The sequence below is a fragment of the Xenopus laevis genome, chromosome 5S (assembly GCF_017654675.1).
Source record: "Xenopus laevis strain J_2021 chromosome 5S, Xenopus_laevis_v10.1, whole genome shotgun sequence".
Classification (NCBI taxonomy): Eukaryota; Metazoa; Chordata; class Amphibia; order Anura; family Pipidae; genus Xenopus; species Xenopus laevis.
The window spans coordinates 5,103,427-5,123,468 of NC_054380.1; the positions used below are offsets into that span (position 1 = coordinate 5,103,427).

Here is a 20,042-nt window from a genome sequence, read left to right on the forward strand (position 1 = left end):
CACTCCCAACCCAAAGGTTCAAGTAAACAAAAGTAACGAATAGTTGACTGCATCACTCCCAACCCAAAGGTTCAAGTAAACAAAAGTAAGAATAGTTGACTGCATCACTCCCAACCCAAAGGTTCAAGTAAACAAAAGTAACGAATAGTTGACTGCATTACTCCCACCCAAAGGTTCAAGTAAACAAAATAACGAATAGTTGACTGCAATCACTCCCAACCCAAAGGTTCAAGTAAACAAAAGTAAAAGAATAGTTGACTGCATTACTCCCAACCCAAAGGTTCAAGTAAACATAAGTAACGAATAGTTGACTGCATCACTCCCAACCCAAAGGTTCAAGTAAACAAAAGTAACGAATAGTTGACTGCATCACTCCCAACCCAAAGGTTCAAGTAAACAAAAGTAACGAATAGTTGACTGCATCACTCCCAACCCAAAGGTTCAAGTAAACAAAAGTAATGAATAGTTGACTGCATCACTCCCAACCCAAAGGTTCAAGTAAACAAAAGTAACAAATAGTTGACTGCATCACTCCCAACCCAAAGGTTCAAGTAAACAAAAGTAACAAATAGTTGACTGCATCACTCCCAACCCAAAGGTTCAAGTGAACAAAAGTAACAAATAGTTGACTGCATCACTCCCAAGCCAAAGGTTCAAGTAAACAAAAGTAACGAATAGTTGACTTCCTCACTCCCAACCCAAAGGTTCAATTGAACAAAAGTAACAAGTAGTTGACAGCATCACTCCCAACCCAAAGGTTCAAGCAACAAAAGTACAGAATAGTTGACTGCATCATTCCCAATCCAAAGGTTCAAGTAAACAAAAGTAACAAATAGTTGACAGCATCACTCCCAACCCAAAGGTTCAAGTAAACAAAAGTAACGAATAGTTGACTGCATCACTCCCAACCCAAAGGTTCAAGTAAACAAAAGTAATGAATAGTTGACTGCATTATTCCCAATCCAAAGGTTCAAATAAACAAAAGAACAAGAGTGACAAGCATCACTCCCAACCCAAAGGTTCAAGTAAACAAAATTAACAAATAGTTGACAGCATCACTCCTAATCCAAAGGTTCCAGTAAACAAAAGTAATAAATAGTTGACTGCATTATTCCCAATCCAAAGGTTCAAATAAACAAAAGTAACAAAGAGTTGACAGCATCACTCCCAACCCAAAGGTTCAAGTAAACAAAATTAACGAATAGTTGATAGCATGACTCCTAATCCAAAGGTTCCAGTAAACAAAAGTAATAAATAGTTGACTGCATCACTCCCAACCCAAAGGTTCAAGTAAACAAAAGTAATGAATAGTTGACTGCATTATTCCCAATCCAAAGGTTCAAATAAACAAAAGTAACAAAGAGTTGACAGCATCACTCCCAACCCAAAGGTTCAAGTAAACAAAATTAACGAATAGTTGACAGCATGACTCCTAATCCAAAAGTTCTAGTAAACAAAAGTAATAAATAGTTGACTGCATCACTCCAAACCTGAAGGTTCCATATCACCCCTGGCCTAAAAGTCCCCTGGGAACAAAAGTAATAAATAGTGATCACCTCTGAGTCTTAATATCAGGAGGAGGTTTTAACAAGGCCTCACACACCCCTTTTGGAGGTCCAACCTTTTGTCAGGGCTCATAATTAGATTACAGATATAGAGAAAGTGCAGCATATCTGTCTTTCAGACATAGTTCCAAAAATATCTTGGACAGCAAATATGTTTTTACTTCAACTCTTCAACTTCAACCTAACTGACCTTCTAGTTGGGCTTTCAGGTGTATCTAGGAGAGAAAATGGACATCTCACCCTAACTTTCCCTTATCTAAAACAAGCAACATGGACAATAATATCACTAACTTTTTCTGACATAGTTAACCTACATTAATAAAATTATAATCTACATTTCCCTATGGGACCAGACTGTAAATTATAACCTTATAAATGGCGCGTTGTGACGAGTTTATAACGAATTTGATGCGGCGCGTTTGAATTTGATGCGGCACGTCCGAATTTGATGCAGCACGTCCGAATTTGACGCAGCGCTTCCGAATCTGACGCCGCTGCGTTCAAATTGAACGCCGGTGCGCACGATTTGGACATTGCCAACCAGAATTGGACACCGACCCCTATACACTATTCACTATATATGAACAATGCTTCTTTCAGGTTATTGAAGATAACTAGCAGTATTCTGATTGGCTTAGGGCCTCCCATATAGGTTTCTATATAGAAATCAGTATAGTCAAGACAGAAGAATTACCACAAGGGTTCACCAGGCATTATTGTTAGTGGTAATGGATTTACAGTTAGAAGGAGCCACCTCCCCTAATCTCTGGAATGAAGAGAATGACAAACACACTACTTCATTGTGTAATGTACTTACACAATGAGAGGGAAACACCACTCTCAAAGCAAGGGGTGAGCGAGTCTGTCATATGTTTCCAAATATTTATATTCAAACACAGCGCAGAAAGCTTTGTAAAGTTTGCAGTCGCATGACAGCAGCGAGCAACAGGTACAACGCATAACATTTCAGATAAAGCGACAATGCCATGGAATAACAGAAACACTGGTGTACATAGACATTTTTACCTTCAATTCTATTATAAGGGCCCATACACAATAAAAGCTGCTGACATGGACCTCTCAGACTAATGGTGGCCATACACGGGCAGATAAAGCTGCCGATATCGGTCGTTTGGACCAATTTGACAGCTTATCTGCCCGTGTATGGGGGCTTCCGACGGGTCTTCCCGATCTATATCTGGCCACGATATCGATCGGGAAGGTTGGATTTTTAACTGACCGACCCGTCGGAGCCCCTTGGCGCATCGTAATTCGATCATTTGTCCATATGGCCGAACGTTCGAATTACCCCCGATATAGCCATGCCGTTAGTGGCATATCGGGGAAAGATCCGCTCGTTTGTCGATGTCGCCAAACGAGCGGATCTTTGAGTCTATGGCCACCTTAAATTGACAGCTTATTGGCCCACAGAAGGGCCTACCTGACCGCTATCTATCCCCCCTCGGCCAACAAACAAATCAGCCCAATTACGTCCAATGTGTGATTGGCCAAACTGGGCTTTGATCTGCTAAATGGTTCTTGGAGTGTATGGCCAACTTTACTCATATCAATCTGATTGTAAAACCTTTATCTTTATTTAAGATTTTAATTGTTTTCCTTTTTGTTAAAGAGATTTGCTTTTTCGTAGTACTGGGGGTCTTTAAGACATAATTGTTTGCCCAATATGCTGATCAAACTGATAACCCAAACATCTGAGCATGCATGGTTGCCGGTACTGCTTTTTGGTCACCTGAATGGTGGTGGTCTGTGTTACCAACCTGGTTGGATATTGCGAGCAATTGTTACCAGTGGGTTTCCCTACATCTGCAATTTTCTTATGTCCAAAGGTTGGACCTTGGGGGCTTGAATTAAAAAAAATCCAACAACCACTGCTGTAAATCAGTTTTCATCATAAATTCACAAATAAAAGTAACTTCACCAGGACGGTTAGTAATGGGTTTAACTAATGAGATTAGCTAGTTAATAAACCTGGAAATTGCCTGGTGTTCTATAACCCTTACGCTTTGCCTATTGCTGCGTCAAGGTGCAATTATATGTTACAAGGTGCAAAAGCCAGACACACTGTTATTGGTGCACCATGTGTTGTACAATCACGTGTGGATCCATTTTGCTTGATTAAATAGTAAATGCCTCAAGGAAGAGTTCTGTCATTTGGATGTTTTCCTTTTCCCCTCCAGTTGTTACTTGACACTTTAACGAGGGAGTATTTTTCAGCCGTTTGGCTAGTCGGTGCACTTTCCTCTAGTTTCAGCTTCAGCATTATTACTGTATGTGCTTACAGGACAAGGAGTTTTTAGCATTGGAAGGTACAAAGAAAGCCTGACAAGGATCCACAACACAGAACTGATTTCCATAGCACTGAATATTCAGTTCATTTCAGAAGCTGTTTAATGCGATGTCTTCAGCAGAGCTGTCACAATAATGGCTTACACAACACAACTGTCTAATGCTTTACAGGCAGATTGTGACTAAAATATTTAATTACAAAGAACTGGGAATTTAAAGGGAGATTTCCCTCGCCCATTAACAAGGTTTCAGATATTGCTTCTATGAATATCTAGGACAGAAAATCCACATCTACCCTAAATTACCCCCTAATTGACCTTCAGACAGGGCTTCCAGAAGAACAATTAAGGTTCTACCAAACCTCACCCTGAGCCTCTACCTCAGGGCTAACCAACTTTTTTTTATCCTTGAGCCACATTGAAATGTACAAAAAATGGGGAACAACACAAGCATGAAGACAGTCCCGGGGGATGCCAAATAAGGGCTGTGATTGGCTACTTGGTAGCCGCTGTGTGGACTAAGAGCCTACAGGAGACTTTGTTTGGCAGTACACCTGGTTTTTATGCACCAAACCTTGTCTCCAAGACTGGAATTCAAAAATAAGCACCTCCGTTGAGGCAACAGAAAGCAACATCCAAGGGGTTGGTGAGGAACATGTTGCCCATGAGCCACTGTTTGGGGATCGCTGCTGTAGCCACTTCTTTTAGATAGAAGCACACTCTGGTCAGACCCTTTCCTCATAAGACACTTACACATATATATAATCATTGTTGTGGCTCTCATATTCAGTGTCGGACTGGGACACCAGGGGCCCACCAAAAACCCTTAGACCAGGGGCCCACCCAAAAACCTTTAAACCAGGGGCCCACTCAAATTATTATTTTCTTCCTCTCCTCACTCAACCTCTATTCTCCTATTCTCTTTTCTTTACATACTATAATCTATTATTCCATCTATTTAACCTCTTTATTCTAATAGAAATAGGGAATGGCCATAAAATAGGCCAAATGTTTAGAAGCAGGAGGACCCACTGACACCTGGGCCCACCGGGAGTTTTCCTGGTATCCCTGTGGGCCAGTCCGACACTGCTCATATTGCCATTGTCCAGAGAATATTTTGGATAATAAATGAGTGTTTATCCCATATTTTCTTGAACTGATCTTCAAGCTTGAATGTCCTTTTGTGCTACAAAGCAATTCAGAATTTTGTACCTTAACATGGTCGTTTGCAGGTTAATCAAACTTTTATGTCTGCCTTTCTTCCACTTATTTGCATATCAGTAGGGATCATTTACTAAAAGGTGACGAGGGACCAAAATGTTGCCCACAATGCACCTTGTGCTTATATTTGTGCCCATTGCTGTCTGGTTCATGGTGCAAAGATTTGTGCAGTGCAAATTAGTTGCACTTACCGTGAGAGAGAGGCTGTGCATGGGTGGCCCAGAGATGTCCTGATACATGGCCCCTACTAGCAGGCCATTCTACATGAGCTAGAAAGAACCAGGCACATCAAGAGCCCTGTAGTTACTGTGTACATAAGGCAGATGTTAAGTACAGAAATGAACAGTACTGGACATAAAAACCACAGAAGGAAAGCTTGGTTGCACTATTTGGCCACATTATACTTGGGAGAAAATATGTCTATGACCTGTTAGTATGTGAAGTGTGAGACATTTCTGTTTTCTCTAGCTACAGCTTTGTGGATTTAGTATGAACTGGTAGGAACAGAGCAGGTCATTTATTTACTAAAAATAGACATTCCCAAACAGGTCTTATATTGCAGCTCCTTGTCTCTCCTTGCCTTTCTGTTCTGGGTCTACAATGGATAATCATATGGGGCGGAGGACGAGCCACATATCACCAACCTTGTCTTAGGTGCCAAATCCTTGTGGTGCTACTCTGAGAGTTGGGAAAAGAGAATTAGACCAACAGGATTGAAAGTACCCAACGATTTTTTAATGACAAATGCATTTATGACATTTAGAAAACTGGTTTGGCCTGGTCTAAAGCTTGGCTATACGTGCTCCAACCAAAGCATTGTACAAAGACAAGAAGTAGCAGCACTAAAACAAAGCTTGTGACAATGTTGCCTACAAATGGAATGTTCCTCGATAAGAAATGATCAATATTATCAATATCCTGGGGAAGAGCACTCTCATACAGATCCATTCACTGTGGCTCAAGTGAACATAGGCTTTTGTGTCAAAATGTTTGAAACTATGTATACAGGTACGGGGTCTGTTATCCAGAATGTTCACGACCTGGGGTCTCCTGGATAATGGATATTTCTGTAATTTGGATCTTCCTACCTTAAGTCTACTAGAAAATCCTTTAAACATTAAAAAAAACCAATAGGCTGGTTTTGCTTCCAATAAGGATTAATTATATCTTAGTTGGGATCAAGTACAAGATACTGTTTTATTATTACAGAAAAAATTTAAAATATATGGATTATTTGGGTAAAATGGAGTCTATGGCAGACATCCATTAAGTAATTCTGAGCTTTCTGGATAACTGGTTTCTGGATAACGGATCCCATACCTGTATGATGAAGTTTTTTCTTATTTTTCTGTAAGAAAAAGACAACAGGAAATCCATGTACCCATAAGCTTTGGTACAAAAAAGCGAGACCAATTTATAGAAGGCAGTGGATAAAACGCTGTGTGCTAAAAAGATTGAATGACAGATTATCAAATATGAAGGATATATTACACATAAGGGTGATATTTTTGTGGTAGATTGGACCGAATACTGAACCAAATCCGGGCAGGAAAGGAAAAAGTGGAAAAAATTCTTATTTTCTGATGAAAAATCATATGATTTCGCTACCCACCCCTAATTTACATATGCAAATTAGGATTCAGATTTGGTTCGACCGAATCTGAATCCTGCTAAAAAAGCCCGAATCCCGAACCGAATCCTGGATTCAATGCATCCCTATATATAAGATACTGTTTTATTATTATAAAGAAAATCGGGATGCACCAAATCCAGGATTCGGTTTTGGATCCAGCCAGGATTTGGCCTTTTTCAGCAGGATTTGGCCTCATCCTTGTGCATGGCCAAACCAAATCAGAATTTGCATATATAAATTAGGGGGGGGGGTAGGGAAATCACGTGACTTTTTGTCACAAAAGAATAATTTTTTCCACTTTTTCCTTTCCTGCATATGCAAATTAGGATTCGGTTCGGTATTAGGCCAAATCTTTAACAAAGGATTTGGGGACTCGGCCGAATTCTGGATTCGGTGCATCCCTAAAAGAAAAAGGAAATCATTTTTAAAATTTTGGATTATTTTAATAAAATGGGAGTCTGTGGGAGACAGCCTTTCTGTAATTTGGAGCTTTCTGGATAAGGGGTTTTCTGGATAAGGGGTCCTATACTTGTACTGTGATGGTTGTGTATTTGGGCACAAAGAGTACCTTCTGTGGGCACTTTTCAAAACCTGAAAAAGTTTCAAATAATTTTAAAAAGAACTTAAAAACAGCAGGCAACTTTTAACCGGACCGCTGAACATGCGCTATAGTGAAGTATGGAATCTCAACAGGACTTCATTAACTAACAAATCAATAAGGTGATTTCATGAAAGCACAAGGGACAATTAAATACTAATGAAACTAACAGTTACCAGCTCAGCAATACAGTCCCAGGTTTGTTACTGAAATGTCCCGACTTTCTCTTTGATCTCCTGCACTGAACAGACAGAAAAAGATACAAAGTTTCTTAAACCTCTGGTTTTTGGAAGAAAGCCCAGAATAGATACTTAGATACTTTTGTAACAATTTAAGATCAACAAAGATACAATTGTAACAATTTAAGATAAGCAGGTCTCTTAGGGAAACTGAGACTCACAGCTTAAAGGGCAATTCACCTTCATTAGTAAAACTGTAAAAACCACAGAAATGTGTTCAAACTTTCATAACCTGCCAAATTTTGTGAAATGAATATGGTAATAAGGTAGTGTGGCCACACAAATCGGCGTGGTCACAAATTTTTTGTCCCTATTTCTATTGCCATAATGTTGGGAGGAATGTTAATGTACGTCAGTCGGTCTCTTTTTTGGAGGATGCCAACCCCCCAGGATAAGGAAACCACTTGCAGGCCTAGATTCAGGCTATACAATAAACCAAAAAGGGTGGCTGCCTTTCTATTGTCCCATTCATTCAGGCAAAGAACACAAAATTCTGATTTAAAGGAAAACTATACCCCCAAGATTAATACTTGAGCAACAGATAGTTTATATCATATTAAGGGGCATATTTATCAAGGGTCGAATTTCGAATTGAAAAAACTTCGATATTCGAATTAAAAAAGACCAACTGAAATTGAGTCCAAGTTTTTTTTGGTGAAATAGGTCAGTTTTCGATCGAATAGGTCCGTATTCGGCCAAATTCAAATTTGATTAGAAGTTTTTCCCCAATTGACTCCAAATATGTTCTAGGAGGTCCCCCATAGGCTAAAACAGCAATTCTGCAGGTTTTAGATGGCGAATGGTCGAAGTCGACTTTTTAGAGAGATAGTACATGATAAATTTCAATATTCGAATTTTTGAATTTTTTTCAAATTCAAATTGAATTTGGACTATTCCCTAGTCGAAGTACACAAAAAATAGCTTGAAATTCGAATTTGTTTCATTCAAAATTTCACCTCAACCATTGATAAATCTGCCCCTAAGTGACATATTAAAGAATCTTACCAAACTGGTATATATATATATATACAGTATTTAAGTAAATTTTGCCCTTTTACATCTCTTGCATTAAACCACCATTTCGTGATTGTCTGTCTGCTGCCTCAGAGATCACCTGACCAGAAATACTGCAGCTCTAACTGTAATAGGAAGAGATCACCTGACCAGAAATACTGCTGCTCTAACTGTAACAGGAATTGATCACCTGACCAGAAATACTGCAGCTCTAACTGTAACGGGAAGAGATCACCTGACCAGAAATACTGCAGCTCTAACTGTAACAGGAAGACATCACCTGACCAGAAATACTGCAGCTCTAACTGTAACAGGAAGAGACCACCTGACCAGAAATACTGCAGCTCTAACTGTAACAGGAAGCGATCACCTGACCAGAAATACTGCAGCTCTAACTGTAACAGGAAGAGATCACCTGACCAGAAATACTGCAGCTCTAACTGTAACAGGAAGAGATCACCTGACCAGAAATACTGCAGCTCTAACTGTAACAGGAAGACATCACCTGACCAGAAATACTGCAGCTCTAACTGTAACAGGATGTGATCACCTGACCAGAAATACTGCAGCTCTAACTGTAACAGGAAGAGATCACCTGACCAGAAATACTGCAGCTCTAACTGTAATGGGAAGAGATCACCTGACCAGAAATACTGCAGCTCTAACTGTAACAGGGAGAGATCACCTGACCAGAAATACTGCAGCTCTAACTGTAACAGGAAGAGATCACCTGACCAGAAATACTGCAGCTCTAACTGTAACAGGAAGAGATCACATGACCAGAAATACTGCAGCTCTAACTGTAACAGGAAATGACCACCTGACCAGAAATACTGCAGCTCTAACTGTAACAGGAAGAGATCACCTGACCAGAAATACTGCAGCTCTAACTGTAACAGGAAGAGATCACCTGACCAGAAATACTGCAGCTCTAACTGTAACAGGAAGAGATCACATGACCAGAAATACTGCAGCTCTAACTGTAACAGGAAGAGATCACCTGACCAGAAATACTGCAGCTCTAACTGTAACAGGAAGAGATCACATGACCAGAAATACTGCAGCTCTAACTGTAACAGGAAATGACCACCTGACCAGAAATACTGCAGCTCTAACTGTAACAGGAAGAAGTGTGGAAGCAAAAGACACAACTCTGTTAATTGGCTCATGTGACCTTACATGTATGTTTTTTTGTGTAAACAATGAATCCTATGATCCCAGGGGGCGGCCCTTATTTTTTAAAATGGCAATTTTCTATTTATGATTACCCAATGGTACATACTGCTAAAAAAGTATATTATTATGAAAATGGTTTATTTACATGAAGCAGGGTTTTACATATGAGCTGTTATATGCAATATCTTTTTATAGAGACCTACATTGTTCAGGGGTATAGTTTTCCTTTAAATATGTGCCGAACCTGGAAACTTGCGAGTTTCTTGCCTCATGGGAGCAGCTCCCCCTGATCCGGCCGTGCCAAATCAACGCATGTATTCCCAGCTTTTTGCTTTGCCTTCTCTAGAGCCCATAAATGCTCAGATAGTTGGACAAAGCAAATCAGTGGACGCAGGGCTTGGCACCATGATTATCTGCAATGAATCATTTCTACTTTATTTACAAACAGGGAGAAATCTTGGTTTTATAAAACACGGATAATGCTGAACTAAACCTTGGACCGGATTTCAAATTTATGTGAGTTTGTAAAAACTCCCATAAACTCAAAACTTGACCAATCGAAATGTATTAAAAAACCGAATTCAACTCGGGTGAAAACTCGAATCGAATTCTCCGGAAAAACTCGAAAGTCAGGAAAGCTGCCAACAAATCCAAATGGATCCCAGGACGTCTCCCATTGACTTAAACAGCAATTCGTCAGGTTTTTTTTGGCGAATAGTCGAATTTGAGTTCTTAAAGGGCCAGAGTATGATAAATCTCAGATTTTTTAAAAAAAGTTAATTTTTTTTTAAAAAAAACCTAAAAAAATTTGAATTTACAATTCGACCCTTGATAAATCTGCCTCCAGGTGTCATTCTGTCTGCGCTGTGCTTGTTATGTATCTGGCACCTCAGTCTGTTTGCTCTCAGGCCATAAATCTCAGCTTATCCGATACCAACGAAACCAGGTTTCAAACAATCTCCTGAAACATCACGTTGTTTGACAGGGATATTAAAACGCATATCCTTATAAACAGATATACAGGCATCTCATAAATGTTCCACTTCTATAACGTTTATCTTGACAAAGGTCTCAAGCGAAGAACAACAAACATTGTTAACTCAATACAATTTCACTTTCAATAAGAAATGTGAGAACAGGGCTCTGCATTTGGATTTGGATCTGATCTTAGAATGTGTTAGTAAAACTTACCATTATTAGTAGCTCTACTTTGGTTACAGGCTGGACCCCGCCCAAAAACAGTGCTTTGAATAAAGAAATGTAATGAAATTCGGAAATTTTTATATGTGCGACAATTTCTATACGTCCGACAATTTTTATAAGAGTGACTATTTTGTCCAAATGCAATGGGCGAATAATCTTGATGCGTCACAATTTTAAGTGCCACAATTTGTTTTTGTTGCGGTGAGTTTTTCGTCTACGAACTGTAGCTGCAGTTTCGCGAAAACATTTGCTGTCGGGGAAATGTGGAAATTCGACCCAAGTCCATGCCTGGCGAATAAATTTGCCCATCACTATAGAACAGTAATCTCTGACTACGAACATGTTGCTCTCCGACCCCGACCCCTTGGATGTTGCTCCCAGTGGCCTTAAATCAGTTGCTTATTTTTAAATTCCAGGCTTAGAGGCAAGTTTTAATTGCATAAATCTAGGTTTAGTGCCAAAAAGAGCCTCCTGTAGGCTGCCAGTCCACATAAGGGCTACTAAATAGCCAAGTCCTTATTTGGTACCCCAGTGAAGTTTTTCATGCTTGTGTTGCTCCTCAATAGTGATGGGTAAATTTAATCTACAGGCGCGAATTCACAGCGAATTCCAGAAAGTTTTTTGACGCCGACGACAATTCCGATGCTGGCGTCAGTTTAGCTGCTGGGCTCCCATTGACTTTAATGTGCGTAAAAAGTTGCCGGCATGTTTCCCAAATTTTCCTCCCATTTCGCAAATTTCTTGGCGGAGCGACAAATTCACCCATTACTATTTCTCAACTCTTTTTACATTTGAATGTGGCTCACGAGTAAAAAAAGGTTGGGGACCTCTGTTATAGAATGTCTTTTTCAATTGCGTTTTAATGGAGGGGGTCACTGACCCCAGCAACCAAAAAGCTGGGGCTGCAATTTTATTGTTCCTTTTAATCACTTGCCTTTTCCTATTCATATTCCAGTCTATCATTCCACACTTCCCCGCCCGTGAATGTTTTTGCAAAACGTCTGCGAAAATTCATCGTGGGAAAAATTTGCTGCGAGAAAACAAATTTGTCGCGCGTCAGAATTGTTGTGCACTGTTGATGGAAGGGGCCCTGATGCAGCGGCCCTAATGGGCCCCCCCGACTGACTCTGCCTTGGCAGCTGTTCCCGTATTCTGTGCAATTGTCGGCACTTACATGTACTATTCAGCGCATGCTCACGATTATTCCCTTTTAACAAAAAGAATTCTCCCACAATTTTGTTGAAGAAGCTTTAAACTGAAAGTGCTTTCAATATCACTGTCCTGCGCTGTTTAATAAAATACATTTCTCTTACAAGATGTTTCTGTCGTATGTTAAACATATACAAGATACAGAATACATTGCTTTATTTGCCATAGTATTTTGCTATAAATTAACAGATATTTTTGTACGAGACTAATAATTAAAGCAACTTATCAGGAAAATATCTACAATTTGATAGATTCCTCTCACATTTACATTAAGTTTTAATAACTAACATTGCTGGAGTATTATAAGGTAGTTCTATTTTTTATAGCACTTAGTTAACCAGAAACCAGATGGGTAAGATCAATATCAACATTAGGATACAATGAAGTTAATCAGTAAAAGATTACTTCCTTTAACTTCCAAAGCCATTAGATAATAATGTGCAAATGCAGGATAAAAACCAAGATCAGTCATATCCCATCATGCAACATTACTTTCATCTGACCATTTCCCCTTTTAAGGGTCAGGGCACACGCTCAGACTTGGGGAGAATAGTCGCCCGGCGATAAATCTCTTCTTCGGGGCGACTAATCTCCCCAAACTGCCTCCCACCGGCTACAATGTAAATCGCCAGCAGGATGGCACTCGGACACTTCGTTTTACAGTCGCCTGCAGTTGTCTGACGAGGAAATTTCGGGCGACTGAGTGCCATCCCATCAGCGATTTACATTCTAGCTGGTGGGAGGCAGTTTGCCCCGAAGAAGAGGAGATTTGCTGCTGGGCGACTAGACTCCCCGAATCTGAGCGTGTGCCCTTACTAGAAGCAGTGCCAGAACTGGATCCAGGGAGGCACAGGGGGTACTGTTGTACCAGGCCCGGGCCTAAAGGGGGGCTTGGCTGTGCTGCACCTTTCGAAATAGCCAGGCCCCCCTTGACAGCAGCAAAGCCATTCCTAAGCCACTGAAGTCCTGAAGCCGTAAAAAGACCCGAAGTTACAAAAGGAGCCGAAGTTGAAGTCCTGAAGCCACGGGGCCCCGTGATTTCTAATGACGGCCCTGACTGGATCAGATGCATCTCATTTAAATACATATAAAAGCAATTCTTAAACCTGTGAATTGTAGATTCTCAGGTAGTGCAGCAATATGTCTGGTTACTCCATACAGCAAACGGCAGCTAAAATAACCCAGCGCCATCAAGAAATGGAAGGGAATGCGGCGACACTCATGAGGACCCCAGAGCAGTTTAAGGCAAGTCCCACAGCAATTCAGTGCCACCAGCAATAAGGGACAAATCTAACCCCTGCTGCACCATAGGCAAAAAGCTAAAATGTCAACCGAGTATTTATTTACAAGCTGCATTTAATGGTTAACTATCGGTACACCAGGCCAGGTCCGGACTGAGAATTAAAATAGGCCCTGGCATTTCAGATACACAGAGGCCCAATCAGCCCACACAGAGGCCCAAAAAGCCTCCACCAGCCCACTAAATACTGACTTTCTATGGCATCTTATAGCAGCCCCTCTGGCATTTGCCAGAACCCACAGATTGCCAGTCCGGGCCTGCACCAGGCCGAGGGCCTTTACTAGATTTTGTATAATACAAGCAGCATATGTATAGGGAATAATGCACTAGTGATGGGCGAATCTGATCCATTTCACTTCCTATGAAAATTCGCAACAGAGTCTTGAGTCTACGGGCGCTTTTTCCTGACGAAAGACGCCAAAATATCGCTCATCCCTAATTCTGACATCACTGAGAAATCCCATGACCGTATAAAAGGACAATGCTTAGTGCTGGTAATGGAACCCTCTAAAATCCTCATACTAAAGGCGCCATAGATGCACCGATAATATCGTACAAAACAAATTTCAGTACGACAGTCAGTGCGTGTATGGTGGGAGATATTGACAGAAGATTTGGATATTGTTCAGCTCGTCAAAATTTTGAACGGGCGCCTTTGAAGGCACCCAAACATCGGCCATTGTTAGAGCTGAATCATCAGATACAGGTAGAATTCTATTGTTTCTATATGTATATCTGACCATTCAGCTCTACACGTGTGTATTGAAACGAACAATCTTTCCTGCAAAGATCGTAATTGTTACGTCTATGGCCACCTTAAAGGGGACCTGTTACCCTAAGAAATTATTCCAAATCCTATTTTATGATGTTAGTCAAGCAAAATAAACTTTACTCACACTATATAAATCAGGTCCCCTTTTAGAATGGAGTAATCTGTTCCTTTACAATGAAGCCCCACAAAGCCGGGTGTCACGATCGGCATCCTAAATCCAGAACAAGTGCTAGGCTTCCGGTCTTGGCTCAATCTTCTGCCTGTAGCAGCCACCTTTGGCCTCGGGAGGAGCCCTCAGCTACTCAAATGCCGCCGGGTCTTAATAAGAGAAGGCATGGTCGTTACTGAGGTTTTGGATGGAAGGTAACAGTTCAGGGAATAGATGAAAAGCGTAGTCGGGCAGGCTGGGGTCAGTACAGGCAGCGTTCAATGGATAGAAAGGCAGGCAAGGGTCAATTCTGGTAGAGTTCAGAATAGTCAGGCAGGCAAGGGTCAAAAAAGGAATCAAATAGGACAAGAATCACACCCAGGAACTAAAAAGTTAGACCTAACAACGGGCAATGAGTTTGAGCTCAAAGCCCCTTTAAATATTTGAATTTGGCGCCACACAGTGTGATGATGTCACACGCCCTAGTGATACCAGCATTAGGCAGAAGAAGTACCACGCGGCAGGCGTCCCCACCGGCCCACTAGACCACCAGGGTGAGTGCTCCTTACACTGGAAAACATGTATCCAAGCTGGTCTGTCTGAACGGGACTGTGCAGATACTCGCCTGGGTGCATTGTGGGTAACAAGGGCACTGCTTTCACAAGCCCAACGGACAATTAATGGAACAACATTTGGTTAATTTAGTTGGAAATCATTTTCATGAATTGTTGAGAAAGCAGAGTGAACATAGGGCTTGTAAAGGTCAGTAATGACTCTTGATGCAATTGGAAAATGGAAAGTAAACAGTTAATCCTAGGAGGAAGCACTGACAACCATATTTGCATTTATGGACAATCAGAGCCTTCAATGATCACTTGACAAAGAGCCTCACAAGATTGAAACATGTTGCCTGGCAATAAAATCACAATTTAGCAGTTAAGCTGTTCGTGAAGTGCCAAATTCAGGTAGAAATCTAGCGATGTTCATCTACAGCTGGACAACCTACTGGCCGTGAATTAGGCCAAAGCAATGCCTTCTCTGATCAAGACTTGTTCAGGTAACAGTCTGGAAGGTTGGAAAATACTGTTGGCCCATCATTCACCGAATTGGGCAAAAAGATTCTCTCGTTTATGATCAGCCCTTGAAATTCCTCACTTGTCAGCCTAGGGGATCTGTGCACCTTCCCCAAGTTCAGAGTGAGGGGAACACCGTATCGAGCCTTTGAACCAATAAGATGAGTGAACCTTGCCAAGGGTTGTTCAACAATTTGTAGGGATGCACTGAATTCACTATTTTGGATTCTGCCGAGCCCCCGAATCCTTCGGCCAAATACCGAACCGAATCCTAATTTGCATATGCAAATTAGTTGTGGGAAAACATTTTTTACTTCCTTGTTTTGTGACAAAAAGTCACGCAATTTCCCTCCCCGCATATGCAAATTAGGATCCTGGATTTGGTTCATCCCTAGTTTTTTGGCAATAGCAGTATCTATCCACTCTGGAAATAAAATATAACACTAACAATAAACATAGGAGCGTGTGTCAAAATGATTTTCCCCCGGCTTTGCGATCCAGCTCTCCAAGCACTGGATTATCCAGGCCTCAATGTTTTTTCTTCATTATAATCCATATGAAAAAGCCAGCATGAGATAATGCAGTAACACAAGGGGGCCCATTTACTTAGTTCGAGTGAAGGAAAAGAGGAAAAATAGTTCAAATTTCGAATGGTCGAATATAGCTACGACCTTCGACTTTGAATCGAACGATTAGAACTATAATCGTTCGACTATTCGACCATTCGATAGTCGAAGTACTGTCTCTTTAAAAAATTCTTCGACCCCCCTAGTTCGCCACCTAAAACCTACCGAGGTCCTCATAGGCTTCCTAACAATTTTCTGATCGAAAAATCGTTTGATCGAACGATAATTACTTCGATCATTTGATCGTAGGAATAGCGGTAAATACTTCGACTTCGATATTCGAAATAGAAGGATTTTACTTCGACGGTCGAATATCGAGGGTTATTTAACCCTCGATATTCGACCCTAGGTAAATGTGCCCCAACATGTAGGGGCAGATTTATTAAGGGTCGAATTGAAAATTTGAATTCGAATTTTTTTCATGATCAAAACTCTCAAATTCGAATTGTGAATTATCCATACTCGATTCGAGTTTTAATTTCGAATTCGAATTACGAGATTTATCATACTTTGGCCCTTTAAAAACTCTCATTTGACTATCCGCCACCTAAAACCTGACGAATTCTTGTATAAGGCAATGGGAGAGGTATAGGGACCAATTTGGACATGTTTGAAGTGAAAACTCAAATCAAATCAAGTTTAATCGAATTAGATTTGAATTCAGTTTGAGTTTTCAAGTTGTTAAAATTCGTCCGAGTTTTAGACATTCGATTTTTTTTTCATATAATAAATAACCCCCCAGTCGAATTTCGAGAAGTTTAAAAAAAAAATCGAATGAATTCGAAATTCGACCCTTGATAAATGTGCCCCGTAATGTCGCGCTTGTGTGATTGTGAAAATCATTCACTTCCTCGTTTTTTCACAGAAGGCAAATGACATTGTAATGAATGTGATTGGGAGGTGTGGGGTATTGCCCTGGCAGAACAAGAACATTACTATGACTAGAGATACAATCCCAGGCCTGGGCTTATAGAAGAGAGAGCAACTGCCATTCCACTACAGTAAGTGGATGAAAACTATACACAGGTATAGGATCTGTTATCCGGAATACTTGGGGCCTGAGGCTTTCTGGATAAGGGGTATTTCTGTAATTTAGATCTTAATAAGAGTGCTAACATCATGCAGTTTAATTGGGTTCATGTACAAGTTGGCGTTTTATTATTACAGAGAAAAAGAAAATCACTTGAATTACTTGCTTAAAATGGTGTCTATGGGAGCTGGCCTTCCCATACTTCTGGATAATGGGTTTCCATATCCTATACTTGTATATTGTAATGCAACATCTTACTTTACATCAAACTACAGCCCCCAGCATATATGGCTATTTCACAGCAACATGTGCATAAGTAAGCCACATACAGTATTTACAGTGTATCTAAATATATCTGTTTATCTGTTAAAGGGTAAGTAAAGCTGCAATTATATATAGGCCTATAGGACTGCTGTCCCTGAATGAGATGTCTTATGCCTCTGACATTAAAGTCACTGTTCAACCTTCATTTACTGTCAGGTTCCTTTGATGCGACTCTCCTTCTCTTTGCATGCAGTGATATACCTGTAATTAAAGGACCGGGCTTATTCATGAAGCAGAATATAGCTTCACATAGAGATAGGGTTGCCACCTGTGTGGTTTTGGACTGGGCATCAACACATTAAAGGAGAAGGACAGGCTAAAACTATATAAATACACCAGTAACCCCTCAAAGTAATGCTGCTCTGAGTCCTCTGTCAAAAGAAACAGCACATTTCTTTCCTTCTATTGTGTACTCATGGGCTTCTGTATCAGACTTCCTGTTTTCAGCTTAATCCTCCAGGGCTAGGGCTTGAGCATGCTCAGTTTGTTCCTCTCCCCCTCCCCCTTCTCTGCTGTAATCTGAGCCCAGAGCTATGAGTGAGCAGGGAGAGACTCAGGCAGGAAGTGATGTCACAGCAAGCCAATATGGCAGCTGCTATCCTAAACAAACAGTGAGAGCTTCTAGAGCTGTTTACTCGTGTATGTTAAAGCATTCTGCAGAATAAATATAGTGTTATATCTTGCACTATTGTGGCTAATCTATTGGCAATAAACTGCTTCAGTAGCTTTCCTTCTCCTTTAAAACATTGCAAAAACTGGATAGAATCCAGCCAGTTTCATCTAAATGATGCAATAGCCTCACGCCGGTGTCAGAACTCCACCAACATCATTGTGCCCGCTTCTGATGTCATCAAGTCTATTCCTACATCACTGCCCCATCCCCAGAACTATCTGCCCGCCCCCCGTGTTCGGGTTTAATCATCAGCAAAGGTGGCAACCCTAGCCCTGTGTATAAACCCGTCCCTGGCCATCCGGTGTATATGATTATGATTCTAGTTGGCTGTACATAACTAATACTAGAATTACTAAGTACATACAAATGATAGAGAAGAACATCCCTGATGCAGAGCAGAAAGACTTCATCTAGTCAGTGACATTATAGTAATGTGATGATAACACAGGTGAGCTTGCTCATCCTACAGTCACCCTAACCTTACTGAACTACAACTCCCACAAGCAGCCACCTGCTGCAGCTCTACAACTCCAAGAACCCTGTGACAAAGCACTTAGTTCAGCACAGCAAGTGAGAGAGAGTGTCCCAGTGGACAAGTCCAAGGCTGAAGAAGGTAGAAATGCAGAAACGTTACCTGCGCTGCCTTGCAGAGCCCGTTCTTCTTGTGCAGTCCGTTCTTTAGAGGTTCCCTGTGTCCTGAGTGGGTTCCATTGCAGTGGGAGATCCGGGGCTCGGCCATGGGGAAGCGACAGGGAAGTTTAGCTGGATGGAGTAGTCATAAGAAGCACAAGGTGATCAAGTAGTAGGTGCAGCAGCAGCCACAGGTATCCAGTAACCAGTCTGTCAGGTTATCCAGGGGAAGGAGGGGCGGCCTGGGGAGAGGGAGGAACTCATGGGGCTGCACTTTGCTTATAATACACATCACACACCTACAACTGTCACCTTTGCACAGCAAAGCGCTTGGGAAGCCAGAGTGCATGGCAACGGGACCGGCCTAGAATGGCACCAAGCCCTTTATCTGTTTATCTGTCCCCTCCTCATGCATGGCACAGCCGGGCCGGGGTTTAGGCGCAAGTCATTAACTAGCCCTGTCTGTGCTGCTGCTGCTGCCATTAACCCCCATCCACCGGAGCTGCTGACATTTCTCTACCGTCTCCATCAAGTTTATTCAAGTTTCTCCTACTGTCTCTTTCCTCCTGGCAGTCTCACACCCAGGGCTGGACTGAGAGTCAAAATAGGCTCTGGCATTTCAGGTACAAAGAGGCCCAATCAGCCTACACAGAGGCCAAAACAGACCCCACCAGCCCATTAAATACTGACTTTCTATGGCACTTTATAGCAGCCCCTCTGGCATTTGCCAGAACCCACAGATTGCCAGTCCGGGCCTGCGTCACACCCCTATAGTGCAGGGAAAGGGGAAATAAACTTCTGCTGCTCACAAAGATGGTGAGGGGGAACTAAAATAACTAGAAAAACGAATGTAAAAACAACTCAGGGCACTGCTTTTAATCACTTCTGCAATTTACATTCATTTTCTGCTTTTAGTGCTTCCTGAGATATTAGCGGTTTTAGGACAGTGGCAGACTGGGCCATAGGGGCAAATTCACTAACCTCCGGAAATTCGCCAGCAACGTCTTCGCTCACATCGCTACACTTCGCCAGGCGAAAATTCACCAGGAAAACGCTAATTCACTAAAATGTCAAAGTTGCGTCCAGGGCGCCGATCGCTACACTTCGCCAGGTGAAAATTCGCCAGGACAACGCTGATTCACTTAAATGTTAAAGTTACGTCCAGGGCGCCGAACGATGGCGAAGTTTTGCTAGCGTTAATCCGGTAAGGAAAGCAAAGTTGCGCTAGCGTTGGCTAATTTGCATACAGCGGGAAGTTAAAGTTGAATGGACGTATATGTTGCAGCAAATACATTACATTAC

At 41.4% G+C, this 20,042-nt stretch overlaps 1 protein-coding gene across 1 annotated transcript in view; it reads right to left on the minus strand.

Annotated features, from left to right (window-relative positions):
* sptlc3.S (serine palmitoyltransferase, long chain base subunit 3 S homeolog) overlaps positions 1–18,946 on the minus strand; it is a 56,136-nt gene extending 37,190 nt beyond the window's left edge. The window contains 1 exon segment of the mRNA NM_001096459.1: positions 18,745–18,946. Within this exon segment, the coding sequence (NP_001089928.1) occupies positions 18,745–18,849 (105 nt within the window). The 5' untranslated portion in view covers positions 18,850–18,946.
* Positions 18,947–20,042: the final 1,096 nt, after the last annotated feature.